At 30.9% G+C, this 21020-nt stretch overlaps 1 protein-coding gene across 2 annotated transcripts; it reads left to right on the forward strand.

Moving 5' to 3' along the window:
• Window positions 1–2017: 2017 nt before the first annotated feature.
• Window positions 2018–16318, forward strand: POU1F1 (POU class 1 homeobox 1). 2 transcript variants are annotated; one of them, XM_011356413.1, is made up of 6 exons: window positions 2018–2283; window positions 5114–5263; window positions 11698–11922; window positions 13928–14092; window positions 14905–14965; window positions 15854–16318. In XM_011356413.1, exons 1-6 carry the CDS (start codon window positions 2142–2144, stop codon window positions 16062–16064), a joined length of 954 nt encoding a protein of 317 aa, XP_011354715.1. In that variant the 5' UTR covers window positions 2018–2141; the 3' UTR covers window positions 16065–16318. The 2 variants fall into 2 exon arrangements, with proteins under 2 accessions (XP_011354715.1, XP_011354717.1); XM_011356415.1 differs by having other exon boundaries at window positions 5192–5263.
• The last annotated feature ends 4702 nt before the right edge of the window (window positions 16319–21020 follow it).

The following is a 21020-nucleotide window of genomic DNA, read 5'->3' on the forward strand; positions in this document are numbered from 1 at the left end:
TGCATTGTGTAAAACATTTTGAACAAAAAAGTTAATTGCATTGTTATGTATAAAAGCAAAGAGCAGGAAAAAAATACAAACACTTAACAAATTAAAAAATGGTCAAGTTGTAATAGATTTATACAATTCAATATTATGTAAAATTAAAACCATAAAAATCTTATTTAAAATTGATAAATTAATAGTTTCTAGTACTAGGTGAGAAGATTATAATAGGAACATCTATTTCCTGGCTTTACATAGTTTTATCTGTAACATTCTGGTTTGCATTTTACAGCACAAATAGTTAAATAGTTTAAAACCATTAATAAGAAAATTATGTCTAAGATTGCAATTTTAGAATTTTAGGTAGTATGGCAATCTACTGGGAAATTTTTTGTTTGTTTTGTTCCAAGCAGGTTTTACAGTGCTCTTTATTATCTTCCATTTGATTGCTGCACTTTACCATTATATTCCAATGACTCTAAATGACAAGAGCAAAATTATTAGGAGCAATTTTCAAGTGCTATTCTCTCTAAATATCATTTATTTAATTTTAAATATATTAAATGACTAATAAACATTTATTTAGTTTTATTAGCAAATTCTCTTTTTAAACACACTGAAAAAGTAGTTTTTCATAAATGTAAAGTCTAAAAATTATAAGAATTTTGCAAGAGTAAAATAAGTACTTTTGATTGCCTATAAACTTTTCTCATTAGAGCAGACTAACAGAGCTTCAAAAATATAGAATTCAAAATTGAAAAATATGTCATTTTAAGAATATATATTTTCAGGAAATATCTAATGATTTGGGCAACCTTATAACATCTTTATTATTTTTTTTTTATAAAATATCAACTGGTTGTTAACAAACCAGCATTTACCTTTCATTTTTTAAAATGTATTCTTGTCGATATTAACATTAAATTAGCACAAAGCAACCAATATCAAGTTATCTTGAAACATTCTATAATATAAAATTATTTTAAAAAATCTAAAGTATAGTCTTTGTTTATTTCTAAGCCTGTCAAGTTACTTTTGCTTGCTGTATTATCCCTAGAATACACTCTAAAAATAGTATTGTATTTATTCATTTATATATAGAAATCATGATCATTGTAAAATCTCAATGCTGTTATTTATTTTTTACTCAATTGTTTGTAGCATATATTTTTTCCATTCTCAGATAATGTCAATATACTCTGTTTACAAAGTTTGCACCCAGTGCTACCATGGTTATTTTGGGCTCTGGAGCAGAATGGCTAAGATCGGAGGCTCTGGTACAGTCAAGTGTAGTGAGGATGGTATGATAAATAACTCACACAGATGTGAGATTTGCGTGACGTAAATGTAGAAAGTATCTAGTATCTGGTAGGTATCTAGTAAGAGCTTATTAAATATTCATATAATGAGTAACTGAAATCAAAGGAGAGATGTTATCATTCACATTTATCTTCTGTACAGATTACAATTTTATTCAATAATTTTTAATTTTCCATTTGTAATATTATAAAAATTAAATTAGTTTTCATAGTTTTTCAAAATCACATCATTGTCAATCAGTAGTTGGCAATATATTCATTCTCATATTTAGTTTTCTAATCTTCAATTTAAACGTAAATGTTTATACTTTCTTAAAATTATATAATGTTCTCTTGTTATTTTGCAAATTTAATGAGAAGTTAGCAAAAAAGAAAAATGTCACATATAAATTTGTCATTGGTTAGTAATGAAAAGACATCTGATATTTTTCAATTAATTATAGCATTATTTCTTTGAGGAATTTTTTTTTTTTTTAAGTTCTTGATGACTTTCTAAAAGGTCTCAATTACTGAAGTTGTCAAAGAAAGTTTCAGATTTCTTCCTTTCCCTCAGTCCATACCGCAGAACCAGCTTTCCTCTTGGGCATAGATTATACTTGAGTTAGAAGGAAGGCAGTTCAGATTGATAAAGCAATACCCCTGAGAAAAGATGATTAACATGCATAAAGGGATTTCCCTGCAGTATAAATACCAGCACGCGCCCTCTTGGTGCTTCAGAGCCTTCCTGATGTATATATGCAGGTAGTGAGATTTGAAAGAGCCCTTTGAGACGGTAATATAATAAAACTCTGATTTGAAGAGTAGCAGTTTTCCTCATTTTTCTGCTCTCTTGTGGGGATGAGTTGCCAACCTTTTACTTCGGCTGATACCTTTATACCTCTGAATTCTGAGTCTTCTGCAACTCTGCCTCTGATAATGCATCACAGTGCTGCTGAGTGCCTACCAGTCTCCAACCATGCCTCCAATGTGATGTCTACAGGTACTGACTTCAATAACAATCTACAAGTAGCTGGGCGTAAAGATTTTCAAATGGATACTTTGAATCTTGTTAGTTTAGAATGTGTTTGTTTTCTTTTTTTTTTCCCCTTCATTTAATATGCTTTCAGTTATATAGTAAGGATATTAAAGAAGTCAAATGTCTAAGAAATCTTTCAAAACATATTAATAAGTAATAATTTAAATATTGTTGGTTTGATTATAAAGATCTGTTCTTTACATAAGTAAACAATGAGTTTGGCTATTTTTAATTCAAAACCAATTTAATGGAAAGTTTATAAATAAAGGGAAAAACTAAAGAAACAGTCTAAAGAAATTTAGTGTTTTACAAGTGTTACTTCTGTAACTTAAAGATTAATTTGTTTTGTTAGGTTACATTTGTTACTACTCTAAAAACAGCCATTTACCTCATAGAACATATTACTAAATAATTCCTACTACCAGCAATTATGGATGTCAAAGAATAAACTAATAATTATAATAAACTTACCTTTTTAGCATAATTCAAAACTCAAAAATCAAAACTAGAAGCAATATATAACATTTAGAGCCCATGAACTGAGTTAAATTTTCCCATAATTGAGTTGTGAAGAGATTTCAACTTCTAACCAAGTTTTAATATTTTCTCGTATAACTTTTTTAAGTGAAAATTAAACTTGAGAATCCAAATATATTATCTTAAACACAACCAAATAAATGTCTTGCTAATGTATAATCCATTCTTTATGTAGTAACAAGTGTTTTAAAGTAGAATTATAAATAGACAAAGTCTTGAATTGAATAAATTTCTCCCATTAAATAGCAATATACTGTTAACTTTTCACTTGTTCTGAAAGCAATCAAAATATGAAATAAATTTTATACCTTTTGAAATTAAAATCTGAGTTGATAAATTTATATTCTGATTTCAAGAGTTAAGTTTTATCTTTTATTATAATTAGGCAGTTTCCGAATACGTATGTAGTTTTGGCATTAATCTTCAGCTGAATTTTAAAGATAAAATTACGTAAAGATAGAGATTTGGTAAAATTATTAGAGGTTTTTTTCATCTACCTAAGATTCTTATAACTTAATTGAAAGATAATAATGGAAGTGCACACAAATATATTTTTGAAAATATAATGAAGTATTTTAACCAACATTATGTACCATAAAAAATTTAAACTATGAAAACATAGCTAATTGTATATTTTAAATAATAGATCTTTCTATAAATAGAAGATGAGAAGAATAATATATTGTTTGTTTAATCTAGTGTATGATTATGATTTGGCCAGAATTAAAATAAAATTTAGAATTGAGGTAATGATATAGCATATTTAGGCTCAAAATCTTTAATTTATTTTTAAAATGTATTTGTTTTCAAATAAGTAAATTACACATTTAGCAAATTGGCCTCACATTTATCTAACTTCCCCAAATTAGCAAAACAAAAGGTATTTAAACATTATGAAGTAGAAAACTTTATAATGTGTAAAAATGACCTATTTTATTGTATCTATTATTTAAACATGTTTTTAATACTAATAGCATTGATTTTTTTTTATTTTTCCATCAAATTATAATCATATACCTGTAATTATCTAAACAAGGAATTAGAAATAGTGGTTATGAGAAAAGCACTTGTGTATTTAATGTGTTTTATGGTTATTTGTTTAATTTTCAAATGCATAGTAAGGTTTTTATGTATAACCATGTTGTAAAATGACTTCAGTTCTTTCTACATGTCATTTGTAAAATAAAAATTTATAGAGATATTTTAAAATATTAAATATTGTTCTATAGTTAGAAATATTTTACTTTTTGAAGAGACCTCATATTTTTAATCACTAGATTATATCTTAAAATTTTCAAAGGATCCACAGTCTACACTTTATAATATTGTTAATATTTATTCAAGAAGATATGATTATATTATATTTCTGAAAAATCCAACACTATACTTAGGATATGAAGGAAAATAAGAATAAAATACATAAGGAAACATTGGCTAATGATTTTATTGTCAATAGTCCATGTTTTTAGTCAGATGTTTAAAACTTGATATAAAAAAAAATAGAAATTCAAATTTACTTCCAAAATACACATTGATTCCACAAAGTATATGACTATTTACGAACAAGGTTATGTTTATATACCAGGCACAACCTTTATAGACATCATCACTCAATGATCAATGAATTTATTTTTTGACCAGCATTATTATTAGAATTGTTAATTGATTTTGTGCATTCAGAAAACCTTCAATCTCAAAATTTCAAAATCAATATAAACACATCATGCATCGTTAAAAGTTTTTCATAAACCTCTAAATCTACTGGGATTTTTATGATTGTATCCAATAGGAGGCTAGTTGCTCTGCCATTTCCCCTTTAATGGAATTAAATTTGTTATGAGAATAAGCAAAAGTAAAGACTGTTCAAGAGTCAATTTCTCTATTTATTCTTTCAGAGAAAGAACACTTTGTAATACTAGGTTATGCAAGAATTTTAAGAGACTATTCTTCTAGTCAGTTTGTTGCAATGTCTGTACTAGATGGAGTCTATAAGAATTCTGCAACTTTCAGTTAGCCAAGATCCAAACTGGTCAGTCATCTCTCACAGAGCATAGGATAATCAATGAAGGCTATAGTCCACTGTGATGATTTAGGATCTCATTATTTGAGACAAACTTTAACTAGTTTTAACCTATTAGACAACTTCCCCCAAATGAGAATGAAAAATTAGCATGTAAATTAAAGAATTAGCATGTAAATGTGTTATTTTTTAAAATGAAATGAATATGTCTTGAATCCTCATACATTTTCTTACCAGTCCCGTCTATTTTGTCTTTGACCCAAACTTCTAAATGTTTGTATACGTATTTCTCCGTGACAATGTTGGGAAACACAGCAACTGGACTTCATTACTCTGTTCCTTCCTGTCATTATGGAAACCAGCCATCAACCTATGGAGTGATGGCAGGTAAGAAAAATTGTCTTTACATATAAGATTTAGTTTGGGGACTCTTAGATGGACTTCCTGAGTCTGAGGCAATCTTGACCAGAGTGTATCATGAAATTCTGATCTCTTAACTTTGGCAATTACTGGTAAAACTACCATGTATTAAAATGTTCCCTTATCTCTGATGCCTGATTGCTCCTATGCTGTGCTTTACTGCTGTGATCCTTAACTCGTTTGCTTTGTATGATTTTTATTCTAATTTACTACTGTTGAACCGCTGATTGTCACTTGTCGATGCTGTTGATTGGTTTGCTGCAGTAATAGTATGGTAGCCATTATCCTCAAATGGCTATTTAAATCTAAATGTAAATTAACTAAAATTGAGGTCAAACTTAAAATTCAGTTGCTCAGTTGCACTTGCCACACTTCAAGTGTTCAATTACCTTATGTGGCTACCAAAGTGAACAGCATAGATTTCTAAAACATCTCCCTCACTGCAATATTTCTTCTGGAGATTTGGTCCATAAAGATAAATAAGATATTGAAGGCTAGAAGTGATTTGCAGTGGCTTTAACAATAGCCCTTGGAAACTGACAGTTCTGAGTTGATTCTGAGTCTTAAAAGAGAGAAATGGTTGAAATTACACACATTTCTCTTCTGAATAAATAAAACATCACTAGATCAAGACTATCTATTTATTGATGTTTGAATGAGGGGTGGATAGCACCACATTTTGATTATGAAAACAGGAAATGATAAGCACATGGTCATGTGCTGCTCTCTCTGGGAGGAGAGGACTTGCTGTTCTTTCAGTGATTTCCATGAACCCAGGTGCAACTTTATGCACCCTTGAAACTCAGCAAATGCAACAATAGATTGAGGTTAGCACAAAGATAAAATTAGCCACAGACCAAATATTTGTGATGTTTTTTGTTACCACCTCTTTCCCCACCAGATCAAGGCCAGAGCCTGGGAGCCTGGTAAGTTCACAGCTGGCCTGAAAATTCTAACATCCTTACAGTTTCCAAAATTGGAGCGAACAGGTTCAGGTTCACATTGACAGTCCACAGGCAGCTCAGGTTGTGCTGGCACAAGTTCTCTGGGCAGCCACTCAGCAAACCTGGAGTGTCTTCTGGAAAAGCCTTTTAAAATGACTCAAAACCCGGGTTAGTGACATCAAAAGCAAATGGTTATCCTAAGATTTAGAGGTATCACTGTGGTATTAAAACAAAATTAAATATCTTTGTTACTGAAAGAAAAACTCACCATAGTAACCTTAGCGAGTATATTTGAATATTTTTTAAAGCAATATCAATAAAATGTGATATGCTTTGTAATTTCTTAGACTGTCTCTATTTTGACATGTATTCAATATTAGTATTTGCATCATGGCAGATTAAATTCAGAGAATCTAAACTCTCCTGCCTTCATCCCCCGAGAAGCTACCCGAATTGAGTTATAAAACGCAGGAATCCAGAAATAATATAGGAAAGGTATAAAACACACAAGAGAAACCTGGTTATGTCATTTGAATTTTCTGAGAAGTCTCAAGGCGTTCATCAAAGCAGCCTCTTCCACACAATCTGGAGAAGTGTCTAATCATCAACAAAAAAGACAGATTCATTGTCACATACTTCATATAAAAGTGAAGCTACAGAAAGCACTATATTTCAAAGGATGTGAAATTGCTTTATTTTAATGTGGTTATTTTATTATCCATGCTCTGATGCTTACATTTAGTTTGAGCATTTCATTAAATTAATAATCCACTGGAAGGGAAGAACGATAGCAAATATTTTGTTAAGGTTAGTAGAGAAGACTTTAATTATCATATTAATCCACTGTGCCACATAGTCCAGGTGTGGGCATACCAAAGATAATGACTAATCAAGAGCAATGAATTGGCCACACCATGAACTAATTATAAACCTTGTTTGTCACTTAACATCTCTTGAGTTTCAGTCTCTTCATATTTAAGTTGAGTGGGTACCAAATCTCTGTTGGATTTCAGTTATAGCTAATTCGTACTGACTCAAGCTGTCTTTCTCCTTTGGTCTTCTCTTTAGATAACACTCGCAGATAAATTCCTCTTCAGTCCCTTTACTTCTGAGAATTTAGGTAATTCAACTGCCAACAGTATAGATAAAAAAACCCAGGAATTGTAAATGCTATTCAAAATCTCTTCTGGATAAACACAAACAAAACAAAATAACAACAAAAACCCTCTAAATTTGGATTCTTGGGTACCTGAGATTGTTTCTGCTCACTAGTTTTTAAACCTGGTGAAGGTTAGGAAATAAGCTCAATGAGCTGCCCACCCTGCCCACCATCCTGTGGAAACTGAGCAAATCAGCTCTACATGGTAATGAATGCTTACTCAGCCAACAAAGTTATATTACATGACGACCGAACCAAGACCTAGTGCGAGTCCTTGTTTAAAAAGTAATTTTAAGAGGAAAGCAAAATAACTGAGGTTTGAGAATTAACCAAAAAGATCACTTATTTTATGAGAAGTGGATAAGAGAAAAGATTACTATGGCTGAAAGTGCTCACTCCAACCAGACTAATGCAAAAGACAACAGAAATCAGTTTGATAGTTGACATAGAGAAATAGTCTACCTTGGGGCTATCTCTTCATTCTTAATCTTTTTTTTCTTTTCTCTCTTTTTTATTTTTTTCTTTTTCTTTTTTTGGGGGGTCGGGGGGTGGGGGGAGGTTATTTTTCCTTAACTTGTTCTGATTATGTTGACTCTGGGGGAAGGAGTAATTCTGAAGATCTTTTGCCTCTGGATTATGAAGGGTCTTTCAGTAGCAGTAACATGATGCATTTTTCTTAAGTTTTTTAGTCTCTGTCTCAGCTACTCAATTAGGTAATTTTTAGCAGCAAAGCAGCCATAGGCAATATGTAAACAAATGGCCAGGGCTATATTCCAAATAAACTTAAATTACAAACCCGAGCGGAGGAACCCTAATGTACATGGTTAGGATTACCAATGTACAAAAGAGAAAATATAACAAATTTATGTGATTCAAATGAAATTCAAATTTATGATTTGCTTCACATTGTCATGCATGAGGAGGATAAATGAAAATATTTAAATGAACATTCCTGTACATGTCTATAGCAAGGTGATATATTTTACTAGTTCCCTCTGCTTCCCCTGTTTGTTCTTTTAAGGCTTCAAGTCCATAATCTCAGAGATGTTGTCAGTTAGCATTTGGCAGAGCCACATGCTACAGAAGAGCAATTTGCCCCATATCATGGTACACTGAGCCAGAACCCTGCAAGGCAAGCCAGTCCTCTGCATCCTCATTACCTGCTTTAAAAGATTTATCTCTGTTCTCCCACCTTCACTACACAGAAATACATACCGAGCAATTCAGAAAGGCTGTAATGTATTAATCCGCAATATGAAAATTTACTTTGGGCTATAAAGAACGTGCAGACACTTCCAAGCTATTTAGGTGTGTGCTTGTCTAGACTTCTAGACAATTTTGTGCACTAAAGATTTGGCAATTGTATATGAGACCTCTGACGCACAATATTCACTACATCTTTCATCCTCTTCTTTTTTTTCTTTTTTCAATAACCCAGGCTTTAGAAAGATTTAAAAAATATCTTGTTATATATACCATACCACTGGCTCCCTACTCTCTCCTTTCTCTCATTTGATAGAAACTGCAGTTTGTTTGGCTATGCTTATGACTGTCATTATGAATTTCTCTTGAAGGTTAGTTCCAGAAAAATGGTGTCCCTGTGGCTAATTGTGGTTACTTTCACTTAAAGAAAAAAATATATATATATCACACATTATGTTTTCCTTTTTGCTCTGGATGTCAAAACTTTAAACATGGTATTTCCTGTGTTCTTTTCATAGACTCTTGTTTAAATTTATTTTCTAAATGTTTGTTTTCCAGAGTATTTATAATGTATAAACTACCTTTAAAGTTTTCAGAAATGGAGATGGCACACTTTTAACATTTTAATGAATAATATTTTTGTATGAAAACATTTGTTTAATGTAGCCAAATACGTTTAAACAGCAAAAGTTTTAAAGGAAAGTCATTAGATTTATCTGAGCACAGACTGCCTGGAAAATGAAGTAGGTGATTATTTTGATGTGGTTTATTGCAGTGTTCACTGGAGTTCAGTTCTAGTTTCAACTGCATAGTTAATTCAATTTTTTTAACTTAAGTTTTCTAAATTTTAAATTGCATTCTAAAAAATACATATCCTTCCTATCTGGTTTGTTTATATAATGATAAGAAAATGACAGATGTGAAATAAATACAGCACAAATGTTACACAGAAAATTTGTAGCAATATGTGACTATGATCAGCAAGAAAAATTGAAAATAATGATCAAGATTGCTAATAAGTTCAGATCTCATGGCATTGCATGTAAAAGATATGCAACAAATTACTTATGTAAAATAAAAATAATTTGACATAGGTTAAATGAGTTAGCCAAAATGCATTAAAATACATTAAATGTTCAAAATCATATAGCAGCCTGTCTTTTTCTCTCTGTTTGTATTGTTTCTTAGAGTATTTCGTCATTAAGTATATTAAGTGACGTATTTCTGAATGATGACAGAAGTGAAAGTTTTTTCATGTATATAAGAAGCAACTCTGTAAGTCATAAGCAAAAGAAAAATTGAGATAAATATTAAGAAATGCTAAAATAAATGTGATGAGTTTTATATATATATGTATATATATATTTAGTCATTCTTTTATTTTAATGAGCAGAAATCTAAAACTCATAGAAAGCTAAAAATGTGCCCCAAAAGTAATGAACATTTTCAATAATGAGCTATGTAATAAATTTTAAAATAATACTTTTTTTAAAAATTTTATCTAGTCTGATCAATATACCACCCACTAAAGCACTAAGTAAATGATTAACTGACATTTTAGAAAGTAAAACTGGATAATTTGGTTTGTAAAAGCAGCATGACACTTTCTAGACAGTAATTTCTTTCAAATATTTTTTACATCTGTGAAGCAGCTTAATTTATTTTATGACACTTTGTTTAATTTCTCACTTGTATGTTTACTTTGCCTCAGAAAAAGAATATGATCTTTAGGAAAAAGGGACACTATAATTACATATTCTCATATAAATAATATAAGCCAACAATTTGCTGACTTACACTATTCTTTACTCATTACATATTGATATATTACTGTAACATCTACATATTCTGGCAAAATACATTATTACTCACATCTTTGATTTGTGAATGTATTTATAAAGAAATTATAGATAGCATAAACTCTTGATGTATTTTTTCATTGTTTCCAAAAATGATTATTTCATATATTCTGTAGTAATTTATTTGTAGCTTAAATATTTATTTATACTCATAAGAAACATGATTAATTACTAAACATTTTATTTATATCAAATGTGTTATTTAATATAAATTATAACGTGTCATTTAATATAAATTGAAGCGAAATCTCTACCAATTAAGATATATTGTACTGATGAAGAAAACATAAATAAAATGTGTGTGAATTGGCTTATATTATTCCCTCACCCATGCTCACCAGCTGAGACAGACTCTTCTTTACTAATGAAGAATAAAATCTAGAAGTAATTTAAAAATTTTTAAATACTTTAGTTATTTTGTGATTTACCATTTAACTCACTCAATCAATAAATACAATGCTTCATTATTTATGGGTGATTACCTATCACACCTAGAATTCCACCTTTCCTTGCCATTTATTTTTGCTTCTTATATAATTATCAAAAATCACTTCATTGTACTTTTCAAGAAACCTTGTTACTGACTTTTTAATGGAACTTTAAAAATTGCCTTTTGGTCACTCCTCGGATCTATTTAACCATATTAATGTAGTTTATATTCCCATAATTCACTTTTTACCTGCCTTTGTTAAATTTTAAAAAGACCCAATTATTTCTCCTTGAAGTTAGGCATTTACTGATAGATAACATTGTAAAATAAATTTTCTAATTCTAATAAAACTTTCCAGCATAGCACTTAACTATGTGCCTTGATTATAACAAACATCACAGATTATTTGTTCAATAAATTAAGAAAATAGAGATCAAAATATATATTCTGGTTAGAGATGAACCTCAGATTCCCAGGAATAGTGTCTTTAAGAGAAAAACTGATGGGAAATGTACGCTTCTGAGAGAATTTGCTTATTTCTATTTTAATTATTTGCAATTGCCTACTTCTTTCCTTTGGCATTATCTTTGTTTTTGTTGCTCTGAGAAGGTAGAAAATAAATAATCACATTTATATTAAGATATTCTGACTTCTACTTCAGAAGACTGAATGTCAGTTAACCTTTCAGGATTGAAGCTGGGTATAGCAAAATAATGGGCTCTCACAAACGAAGACCTTGCTTGTGTAGAAAAGGGGAGGAGTAATTACAAATGTTCCTGTCCTTTCCTTTCTTTGTTTATTCACAGGTAGCTTAACTCCTTGTCTTTATAAGTTTCCTGACCACACCTTGAGTCATGGCTTTCCCCCCATGCACCAGCCTCTTCTGGCAGAGGACCCCACAGCAGCTGATTTCAAGCAGGAACTCAGGCGGAAAAGTAAATTGGTTGAAGAGCCAATAGACATGGATTCTCCAGAAATTCGAGAACTTGAAAAGTTTGCCAATGAATTTAAAGTGAGAAGAATTAAGTTAGGTATGCACTTTTTAAGAACAATGGGGAACACAACTTGGTCTGCAAATCCTTACTATATCAATGTTCAGTCTCTTCTACTCTGCTCAAAAGTCCAAGGCAGTTCTCATTCTACATCTCTACTGTGTATTTAAGTTAGTCCAATTGCGAAAATCCTACATAAACCTTTATTTCCTTGTAAATTCTTAATAGCCTAAAACACATAGATTTTTTAAATTAATGGCACTTATTTTAACTTAACCACATCAAGATTAGTTTAGAAGTGCCTGGTTTTCTCTATATTTTAATCGAACTTTTGAATAGATGACACATTCATATGATTCAAAAGTGTAAAATTATAAATAAAATTTATCTCTTCTGCTTATCTTTCCTGTTTCTCAGTGTTAGTTTTTTTGTGTATCCTTTCAGTGATATTTTATGCATATATAAGCAGATACATATATTTATTTCTTTATACAGATTTTTTAAAATTTAACTTTATTTTGAATATTTCTATATTAGCTTTTCAAGAGTTTTTCTTTTTTTTTTTTATTCCATTTTACAGTGTATTTAGTCCCCCACCGATAGTATATTTGTGTGGTCTCCAATCTCATGCTATTAAAAACAATGCTGCAATGATTAACTTCATAAATGTCATTTTGCATATATATATATATATGCATAGGAAAAATGTTAAAAGCAAAATTACTTGATCAAAGAGTATGTACACTTGTAATTTTGATAAATGTTGTCAAATTGGTCTATCTAGAAGTTATTATTAAATTTTACTGCCATCATGTTTCTTTTGCTACCCTCAGAATATAATCTCCATGAAGGCAGGAGTTTTTGTTTTTGTTTTCTTTTGAATAGCATATCCTCAGCAGTTAGTGACTGGCCCATAGAATAATTAATTGTTGAAGGAAAAATATGCGGTTAGCTTTTTGGATCTTTGCAAATCAAATAGGTCAAAGTGATACCTCATGGTAATCTCATTTTAAATTTCTCTTTGAGTGAAGATTGAAATGTGTTCTTTTATGTGTTTGACAGTCATTTGTAATTCTTTTTCTGTGCATTGTCTGTTCACAACCTTTGCTCACTTTCTATTGAAAAGTGTTTTTAACATAACTACCTTGATTTAAATTCATGAAGTAGTGATTTTTTTTAATGGATTAAAAATGATAGTACAAACTTCTGTACTCGAGAAATAAACCACAGGTAATTTTGCAATAATATTTATTGATGGATATCATATGTAACTACTATATGCCTAAAAGTATATAGCCTTAGGCCCCGAATTAATATGTAGTTACTATATATGAAAAACACAACAATAGGCATTTTATAACCTTCATTTTGAGTTATTTATATTGTGAATGTTTCAAATATGGTATTGATGGTTTATATCAACTTGTACTCTAAAAATGTTTGGACAATCATGAGGATCTTTGCCTGGAGATAGAAACATTACCAAATGATATAATAAATGTGCTTGGAGGTATCTATAAAATGTTGGGTGATCATAGTCTTATAATAAACATGTTTTTAAGAAAAGCAAGTATAATTTTTAGTTTTATTTGGTACCCTTCAACAATATTTTTTCACTCTTACAGTTGATATAAACAATATATATATCACCAAAATATTTTAGGCATTATATTTAATGTACTACAGAACTTCGAGCATATATCATCATATTTTATAATAGCAAGGAGGGTAAGAATGTTTAAGTGTCTTATGAAGTGTTTATGACACATCTATCCAATATGACTAAATATTATGAATGGCATATGTTCTTATCTGAATTCTTCTGATTTGTAGGAAAAAAATAATCAACCAGAAGGAATATTTTTTGAAGTATTGGACAATTTTACACCGAATCTTACTGAAAAATTCTAAATTACCAACAAATATATGCCTACAAGCAGTATTTAATAATTGACAAAGAAAGATAGACAGATTTGTGTGATATTGGACCAAAACAAATGCTTTTTGAAAGCTGAAGCTAATGGCCTTTATTGTCCTTCCACAGGATACACCCAAACAAATGTTGGGGAAGCCCTGGCAGCTGTGCATGGCTCTGAATTCAGTCAAACAACTATCTGCCGATTTGAAAACCTGCAACTCAGTTTTAAAAACGCATGCAAACTAAAAGCAATACTATCCAAATGGCTGGAGGAAGCTGAGCAAGTAGGAGGTACTAAAGCTATATCTCTAAAGTCTCTGTGATCTTTTAACCTAAAAACAATGGCTTTAGTTGGTAGGATTAATGTTAAAGTTCAGTTTGATTTTGTTTTTCATTTCGAGACGAAAAATAAATATCTTGTTTCATCACACTTAAAGAAGGCTAATGCAAGTATAGAAATAAATTTACTGAGAGGGTAGTGAGAGAATAAACTGTGTAAGAACAGCTTTCTAGACAGAATGACATAGGTGCGAAGTGGCAAAATGAATTTTTCTAACACATCCAGGTGTTTTTTAATTTTTTTTTTGCCTCTGTGCTATACCATAGTGGTTACACATGAGTCATTTTTATAACCTAATACTAGTATAACAAGAGCATTGATACACATCAAGTCTTCCGAGTGAGTAACATAAGCAATTGCTAAATGAGCCATTTTTAAAAATTTTATTTTTCAATTACAGTTGTCATTTAATATTATATTAGTTTCAGGTGTATAATTTAATGTGGTAAAATTATGTACTCATACTAATGTCTAGGTTGGAAAATTAGAATGGTTTGAGAGCATTTAGAGCAAAATGCTTCAACAAAAGTAAGGTAGGGATATGATTTATAGACAATTGTCTTTGCAATGATAATATTTATTTCTTAATTAACATTTTTATTTAGGGCTTGTAATATAAAATGACATAGATTGAAAAAAATTAAAATTAAAATATATAGTGATTTTGTTTTGCATTATTTTATAAAGAAAACTTGAAATGCAAACCTAAACTTTCTTTAAACCTATTTTGTTTTTGTAATTATCCCTCTTTCCCCCATTACAGCTTTATACAATGAAAAAGCAGGAGTAAATGAAAGGAAAAGGAAACGGAGAACAACTATAAGGTATGCTTTTGAGATATTAAGTTACTGGAGGAAGAAAAAATATATTTTACTAATGGAATATGCTTTTAGTGTAATATAGGTGCAATATAATACGTAAATGTAAGGTGAATAAAGTCAATTGAAAAAATAAGAAAGGTGAAAAAACATATTTTAATAACTTAATCATGAGAAGCGAAGAGCTGGTAATTTTAAACATTTAATGAAAAAGTACGTATTGTTCAATTCGAGAACACTTTCGCTCCACAATTTTGGATAAAACAAAAACTGAACAGTTACTTTTAAAAAGGGTGACTGTTTTTGATGTCTTGTTATATATGGCTTGCTCTGGCAATATGGTATCTGTGTTATTAAAAATAAAACTAGTAACCAATATTGCAGCATCTTAAAGTCCACGGTGACTCCTTACAATTTAAAGCAAAAAAGATTGTTCTTTGATCTTTTTGTAATCTCCGTGAGGCTCACACAAAAAAAGGCTAAAATATAGGTTTTGGTTGGTTGATCGTTCACTAAACATTTCATCTACTGTAAATAACAAGGGATTTCTGGTGAGACTTTTAGAACTGGCTACAGAAGTGTTCCTCTCCTCAGGAAGTCAGCACCCTCTTGTGGCATTAAGTGGGATAAACATAGAAAATCTGGGTTTCTCTACTTATTTTTATCCAGGACTCTGATAATGGTACCCTGCACAGGACTAACATCTAAAAGTTTGACACATTTATCTTTGTTGAAGAGCTTTAAAGGTGTTTTAAGAATCTTTAAGTTTGGTTGTCATGCTAATATTTAGGAAATTCAGTCTTACTGAATTTTGATCTGCTAGAAACATCACTAAAAACATAACCTCACTCTTCCTCTCCAACCTCATCCTCTGCTCCCAAACCCATCTCCCAGTATTGCTGCTAAAGATGCTCTGGAGAGACACTTTGGAGAACAGAATAAACCTTCCTCTCAAGAGATTTTGCGGATGGCTGAAGAATTGAATCTTGAGAAAGAAGTAGTAAGAGTTTGGTTTTGCAACCGAAGGCAGAGAGAAAAACGAGTGAAAACAAGTCTGAATCAGAGTTTATTTACTATTTCCAAGGAAAATCTTGAATGCAGATAAGATTTCTTATTGTGTAATTGCAAAAATTTCTATTTTTTGTTCCTTTCTCTTCTTTAACAAAAATAAAAATTAGTTATTTGTTTGGCTTCAAAATTATATCAATAATGTTTGCAGAAGCTTTTCTTTTTGATGTTCTAAGAAATAAAATTTAAGTTATATTGATAAATTATTCTCTTTAAAATAATTATTCTCAGAAGCCACATTGTACATTTTAACACAAAGATATAATAGGAATAAAACAATGATTCTCTTTCTCAATCTCTCTCCCTATCCATTCACCCACCTATCTATCATCTATCTGTCATTTGTCTATATACACACACACACTGACTAATGTGCACAAGTGTCTTCTAGTTTAAAGGTTCCTTTTCTAAAGGATGTATGTTAGCTTTTTAACATTTTAGTCAGTAATATCGCATAGTTAATCACCAATGTCCTGCTTACCATAAGTTCTAATAGTTTAAAGTCAACGTTTTGCACATAAGAGCCAGAGGTGCCTTAGAATTTTATTATTACATTTAGGAATAACCCTAATCAGAAGTGATACCTCTGAAGCTAATATAGTTAGGGCATAGCACTCATAGAAGTGTTTCAATAGAGATTTGTAGAAACATTATGATCTTTTTATTCTCCTTAGACATTAATTTTTCTAATGTTCAGCTATAGAAAATACACTTTATGGAGTCTCGAGCCCCAAAGTACTATTCTATAGGCTACATCAGTACAGGGGAGATGCCAGCTTGTTTGCTGTTTTTTTTCTCCAGTGCCTGAGAAAGCATTTGCTCATAGTGGGCATGCAATCTTTAATTTGATTAATGATTTATTCATTGTTAAATGAAGGGGTGTGCTGTTAATGGCTACAGACTTGAAGGGTGCCTAATTTAATAACATAATTTATTTTTGAAATCTCACAACCCACCAAATTGGGGTCCTATAAGAAAGGCTATTACTTTTGGCTTAATTGGTTGGAATATGATTTATTATTAATAAAAAATTGATATATTGAGCTTTTAAATTCAAGGAATTGCATCTCAAGAAACATGTTAATTTATTAGAATGCTCTTTGAAACTTTCAAGTAAAAGCAAACTATAATATGATATCAACATCAAATAGTAACTTTTTTTGCATTTTGAATGTAAATCTGCTAGCAGTGTTTATCTAATTTATTTTATATAACAAAAATAAGAATTAAGCCAAATTTTATTATTGACTTAGAATGCTTACTAAGTAAATTGTACTGTCCCGTCTCTTGCTTTTTGTGATATCAATAAAAACCAAGTATCATACAGGTCTTAATCTATATAGATCATGTATATTTGTGCATATATAATCACGATCAATTGGATGATAGAAACTTTGACATATTAACAACAAAATTTTCAGTGCCCTGATCACTCATGCTTAAGTACACATCTAGCACCTAAAAGGTATTACAATAAAATAAACATATAAAAGCTTCTTATTCAAGAGTAAATTCCAAATTACTCAGCTATGTAGATGTCTAAATTTCTTCTTTTGATAATTCACCTGCTTAAAACATACATTAATTGAGGAAAGAATTCTTTACTTTGCAAAAGGCAGGGTAGGATGTACATGTATACATACAAAGATAAAAATATATATATGCACATCATTAAAACTTGCAAATAGCAAAATATAATGCCATATAAATCCAGGATAGTGATTTTTTGCACTTTAAATATGAATTTGCTGGGACTGTTTAATCTGACTTATTTTATATAACAAAAAAAAGCATGTATGCACGCTTAATCATCACACATGTACATTTAAATCATATTATCATCAACATTCACCCACAGATCATTATTTTCAGGTTTAGATACAACTAGCATTGAGAACCAATTTATCCTCTTAAATTATTTTAAAATAATACTTAATATCGAAATAACAATTCTTAGGTTATTTAGATATTCATGTTAGTTGTAAATGTATTGGTATCTACTATTAATTTATTTGTATTGAGTTTTAAGACTACATTTTCTAACTATATTGAGATATTTTAATAGATATTGATCTTTTCGAAAAATAAAAAAAATACTGTTATTTATAATTCTAAATTGCAATTAAACAAATGACAGATGTAATTTACTGTGCAGTATCTATGTGCTCATTCTTTCGGGAATAAACATTAAAAGCTGACTTTAGCCATACAGCCTTTTTATCTTATTTTCTTGTGAGCTCTTCTGTGGTAAATCTTCAATAATTCAGTAGAGTAGTCCATTAAAATGAAAAGATCTGTTTATCACTTATACTTATTGGTTCATTCAATTTTATCTGGTAGAGGTGGTTGATTACTCATTCATAAAATTGATCTTCCCATCTCTAATCATCGAAAGATTTGTCTAGTTAAAGAAATTCTTTGTGTTTACGGATGAAAGGTGCGTGTGTGTGTGTGTGTGTGTGTGTGTGTGTGTGTGTATTTTCAAGTTCGTGAGAGGATGATGTTGGTGGGAGGAAGGTAATGTGTGTGGTGTTACAACAATAGGGTACCAGAAATCAGACTTCACAATCCTCAGGCAAATTGGATCCAATTGAGTCTTGAAGGAATTAAGAAGAAATGGTCTTAAATCCTTTTATGGGACTCAGCTTCCACAGAGAGGAAATTGGAAAGTTGATCTGTTTTTCTACAGCAGCAAAAACCTAGAAGAGTAATAGCATCAAAGGAGATAGTCATCATGATCTCTTTTCACCCCTGGATGCACACCTTTTTAATGTGTGTTTGAAACAGGAGTGCATATTTAAATTAGGGTCACAGGCATCAGGCTAAAAGTGTGGCTACTGGGCTAGTAAGGAATGTACACGTGGCGGAGGGGAAAGTATTAAGCTTCCCTTAAAGGCATTCAAACACAAATAATAAAATACAGGTCACCATGCATGTCAAATAACATAAAACCCATTGGCTGCCAGATTGCCCCCACTAATTTATAGGGTCACAATCGTAGGCCCCTTTCCACCAGGCCCTGCCATAACCAGGTATTATACTCAGGGCATAGGATCTGTGCAACACAATTGTCTGACAGATGGTTAATTTTATGTTTTCTAAGATTAGATACTATTATTAGTATTGACATTTTTGTACCACATTCTACTTCTCTTGATACTCTGAAATCTGCTCCATCCATGTCTTTTACATTCAGCAACAGAATGTGACAGTGGGTTGCATCCTCTTCAGTAACAGAGAAATTGCTATACCCTTCTGCTCTACTGGCAATCTCTTGTTTGAATGCAGTTGTTAAAAAATCCTTTTGCCAAAAATGGGAAGTTAGGAAAAGCAAGTTAAAAAAAAAATCAATATTTTCATTAAACTCAATGTACAAGAATCCTTGTTTTTGAATCTTAAAGGAACAGTTTTATTTTTAGCAAAAAATAGCATAACATTACAAATTTATAGTGATTGTGAAAACTGTCACGAGAGCATTTTATAAATGTAGCCGAGTAAGAATGACTACTCTCTCCTTTGGGTCCCTAAATCTTCTTTGGCATCCACATTTGACTGAAATGAATGACTTCACTAAGACTAATGTGTTTAAAAAATTTTTTTTCATGTTTATTTCCTGGAAGTGCTAGGAAACAAATTTTCAGATCAATTTCGTGTGAAACCACCTAATTCTTAGGCTTACTCCATTCACAATCACTAGTCCTGTACCAACTGCTAATTCTTTTCTTCAATTAAATTTATTGCGGTGACACTGGTTAATAAAATTATATAGGTTTCAAGTGTACAATAACACATCATCTGTATATTGCACTGCGTATTTGCCAAAGTCAAATCTCCTTGTCACCATATTTGAGTCTCTTTACCTTTATTTCTCTCTTCTCCTCACTTTTCCTCACTAAACTGTTATTTGTGTCTGAGTTTTTGTTTGTTTGTCTTGTTCACTGTTGCTTTGTTTTATATCCCACGAGTGGAATCATATGGTTAACTTTTTATATCTGACTTATTTTTCTTAGCATGATTATCTCAAGATCCATGTTGTCACAAATGGCAGTATTTCATCTCTTCTTCTAAAATTCCATTGTATATATGTATCACTTCTTCTTTATCTAGTCACCTATGAAAAGACATTTTAGTTGTTTCCACGTCTTGGCCACCATGAATTTGTTACAATGAACATTGGGGTGCATATATCCTTACAGATAAATATTTTCATTTTGCGCGGAAGGGTAGATACCCAAGAGGGATTGCTGGGTCATTTGGTAATTCTATTTTTAATTTTTCAAGGAACCTCCATACAGTTTTCCATAGTGGCTATACTAATTTACACTTCCACCAGCAGTATATGAGGGTTCCTTTTTTCTCATAACCTCCCCAACACTTGTTACTTGTCTCGTTGATGATAGCTCTTCTTACATGTATGAGGTGGTATCTCGTTGTTTTGATTTGCATTTTTCTAATAGCTAGTGAAGTTGAGCATCTTCTCATATGTCTGTTGGCCAAGTGTATGTCTTCTTGGGAGAAGTGTCTGTTTCGGTCCTCAGCCCATTTTTTAATTGGATTGTTTTTCTTTGTTGTTGTTGTTGTGTGAGTTCTTGATATATTTTGGATATTAGCCCCTTATCAGAGGTGCTGTTTGCAAATATCTTCTCCCATTCAGATAGTTGCCTCTTTGTTTTGTTGGTGACTGCTTTTGCTGTGCAGAAGCTATTTAGTTTGATATAGTCTCATTCCTTTATTTTTGCTTTTACTTACCTTGCCTTTGAGGTCAAATTCATAAAATCCTCTCTAAAACCAAAGCTTATGAGTTTAGTACATATATTTTTTTCTATGCAATTTGTTTCAGGTCTTATATTTAGGTCTTTGATTCATTTGAGTTAATTCTGGTATATGTTGACAGATATTAGTCTAGTTTCATTATTTTACATGTGGCTCTCCAATTTTCCCAGCACCATTTACTGAGGCTTTTTTTTTTTTTCTTTCTTTTACCATTGTATGT

The sequence above is a fragment of the Pteropus vampyrus genome, unplaced genomic scaffold (assembly GCF_000151845.1).
Source record: "Pteropus vampyrus isolate Shadow unplaced genomic scaffold, Pvam_2.0 Scaffold26, whole genome shotgun sequence".
NCBI classification, from domain to species: domain Eukaryota; kingdom Metazoa; phylum Chordata; class Mammalia; order Chiroptera; family Pteropodidae; genus Pteropus; species Pteropus vampyrus.

Excerpts from the sequence above, each read along its gene's own strand:
- POU1F1 (XM_011356413.1), top strand. The coding sequence starts at position 2,142 with ATGAGTTGCCAACCTTTTACTTCGGCTGATACCTTTATACCTCTGAAT. Across the intron at positions 2,284-5,113 it reads CTCCAATGTGATGTCTACAG|TCCCGTCTATTTTGTCTTTG; the intron begins GTACTGACTTCA and ends TTTTCTTACCAG. Across the intron at positions 11,923-13,927 it reads AGTGAGAAGAATTAAGTTAG|GATACACCCAAACAAATGTT; the intron begins GTATGCACTTTT and ends GTCCTTCCACAG.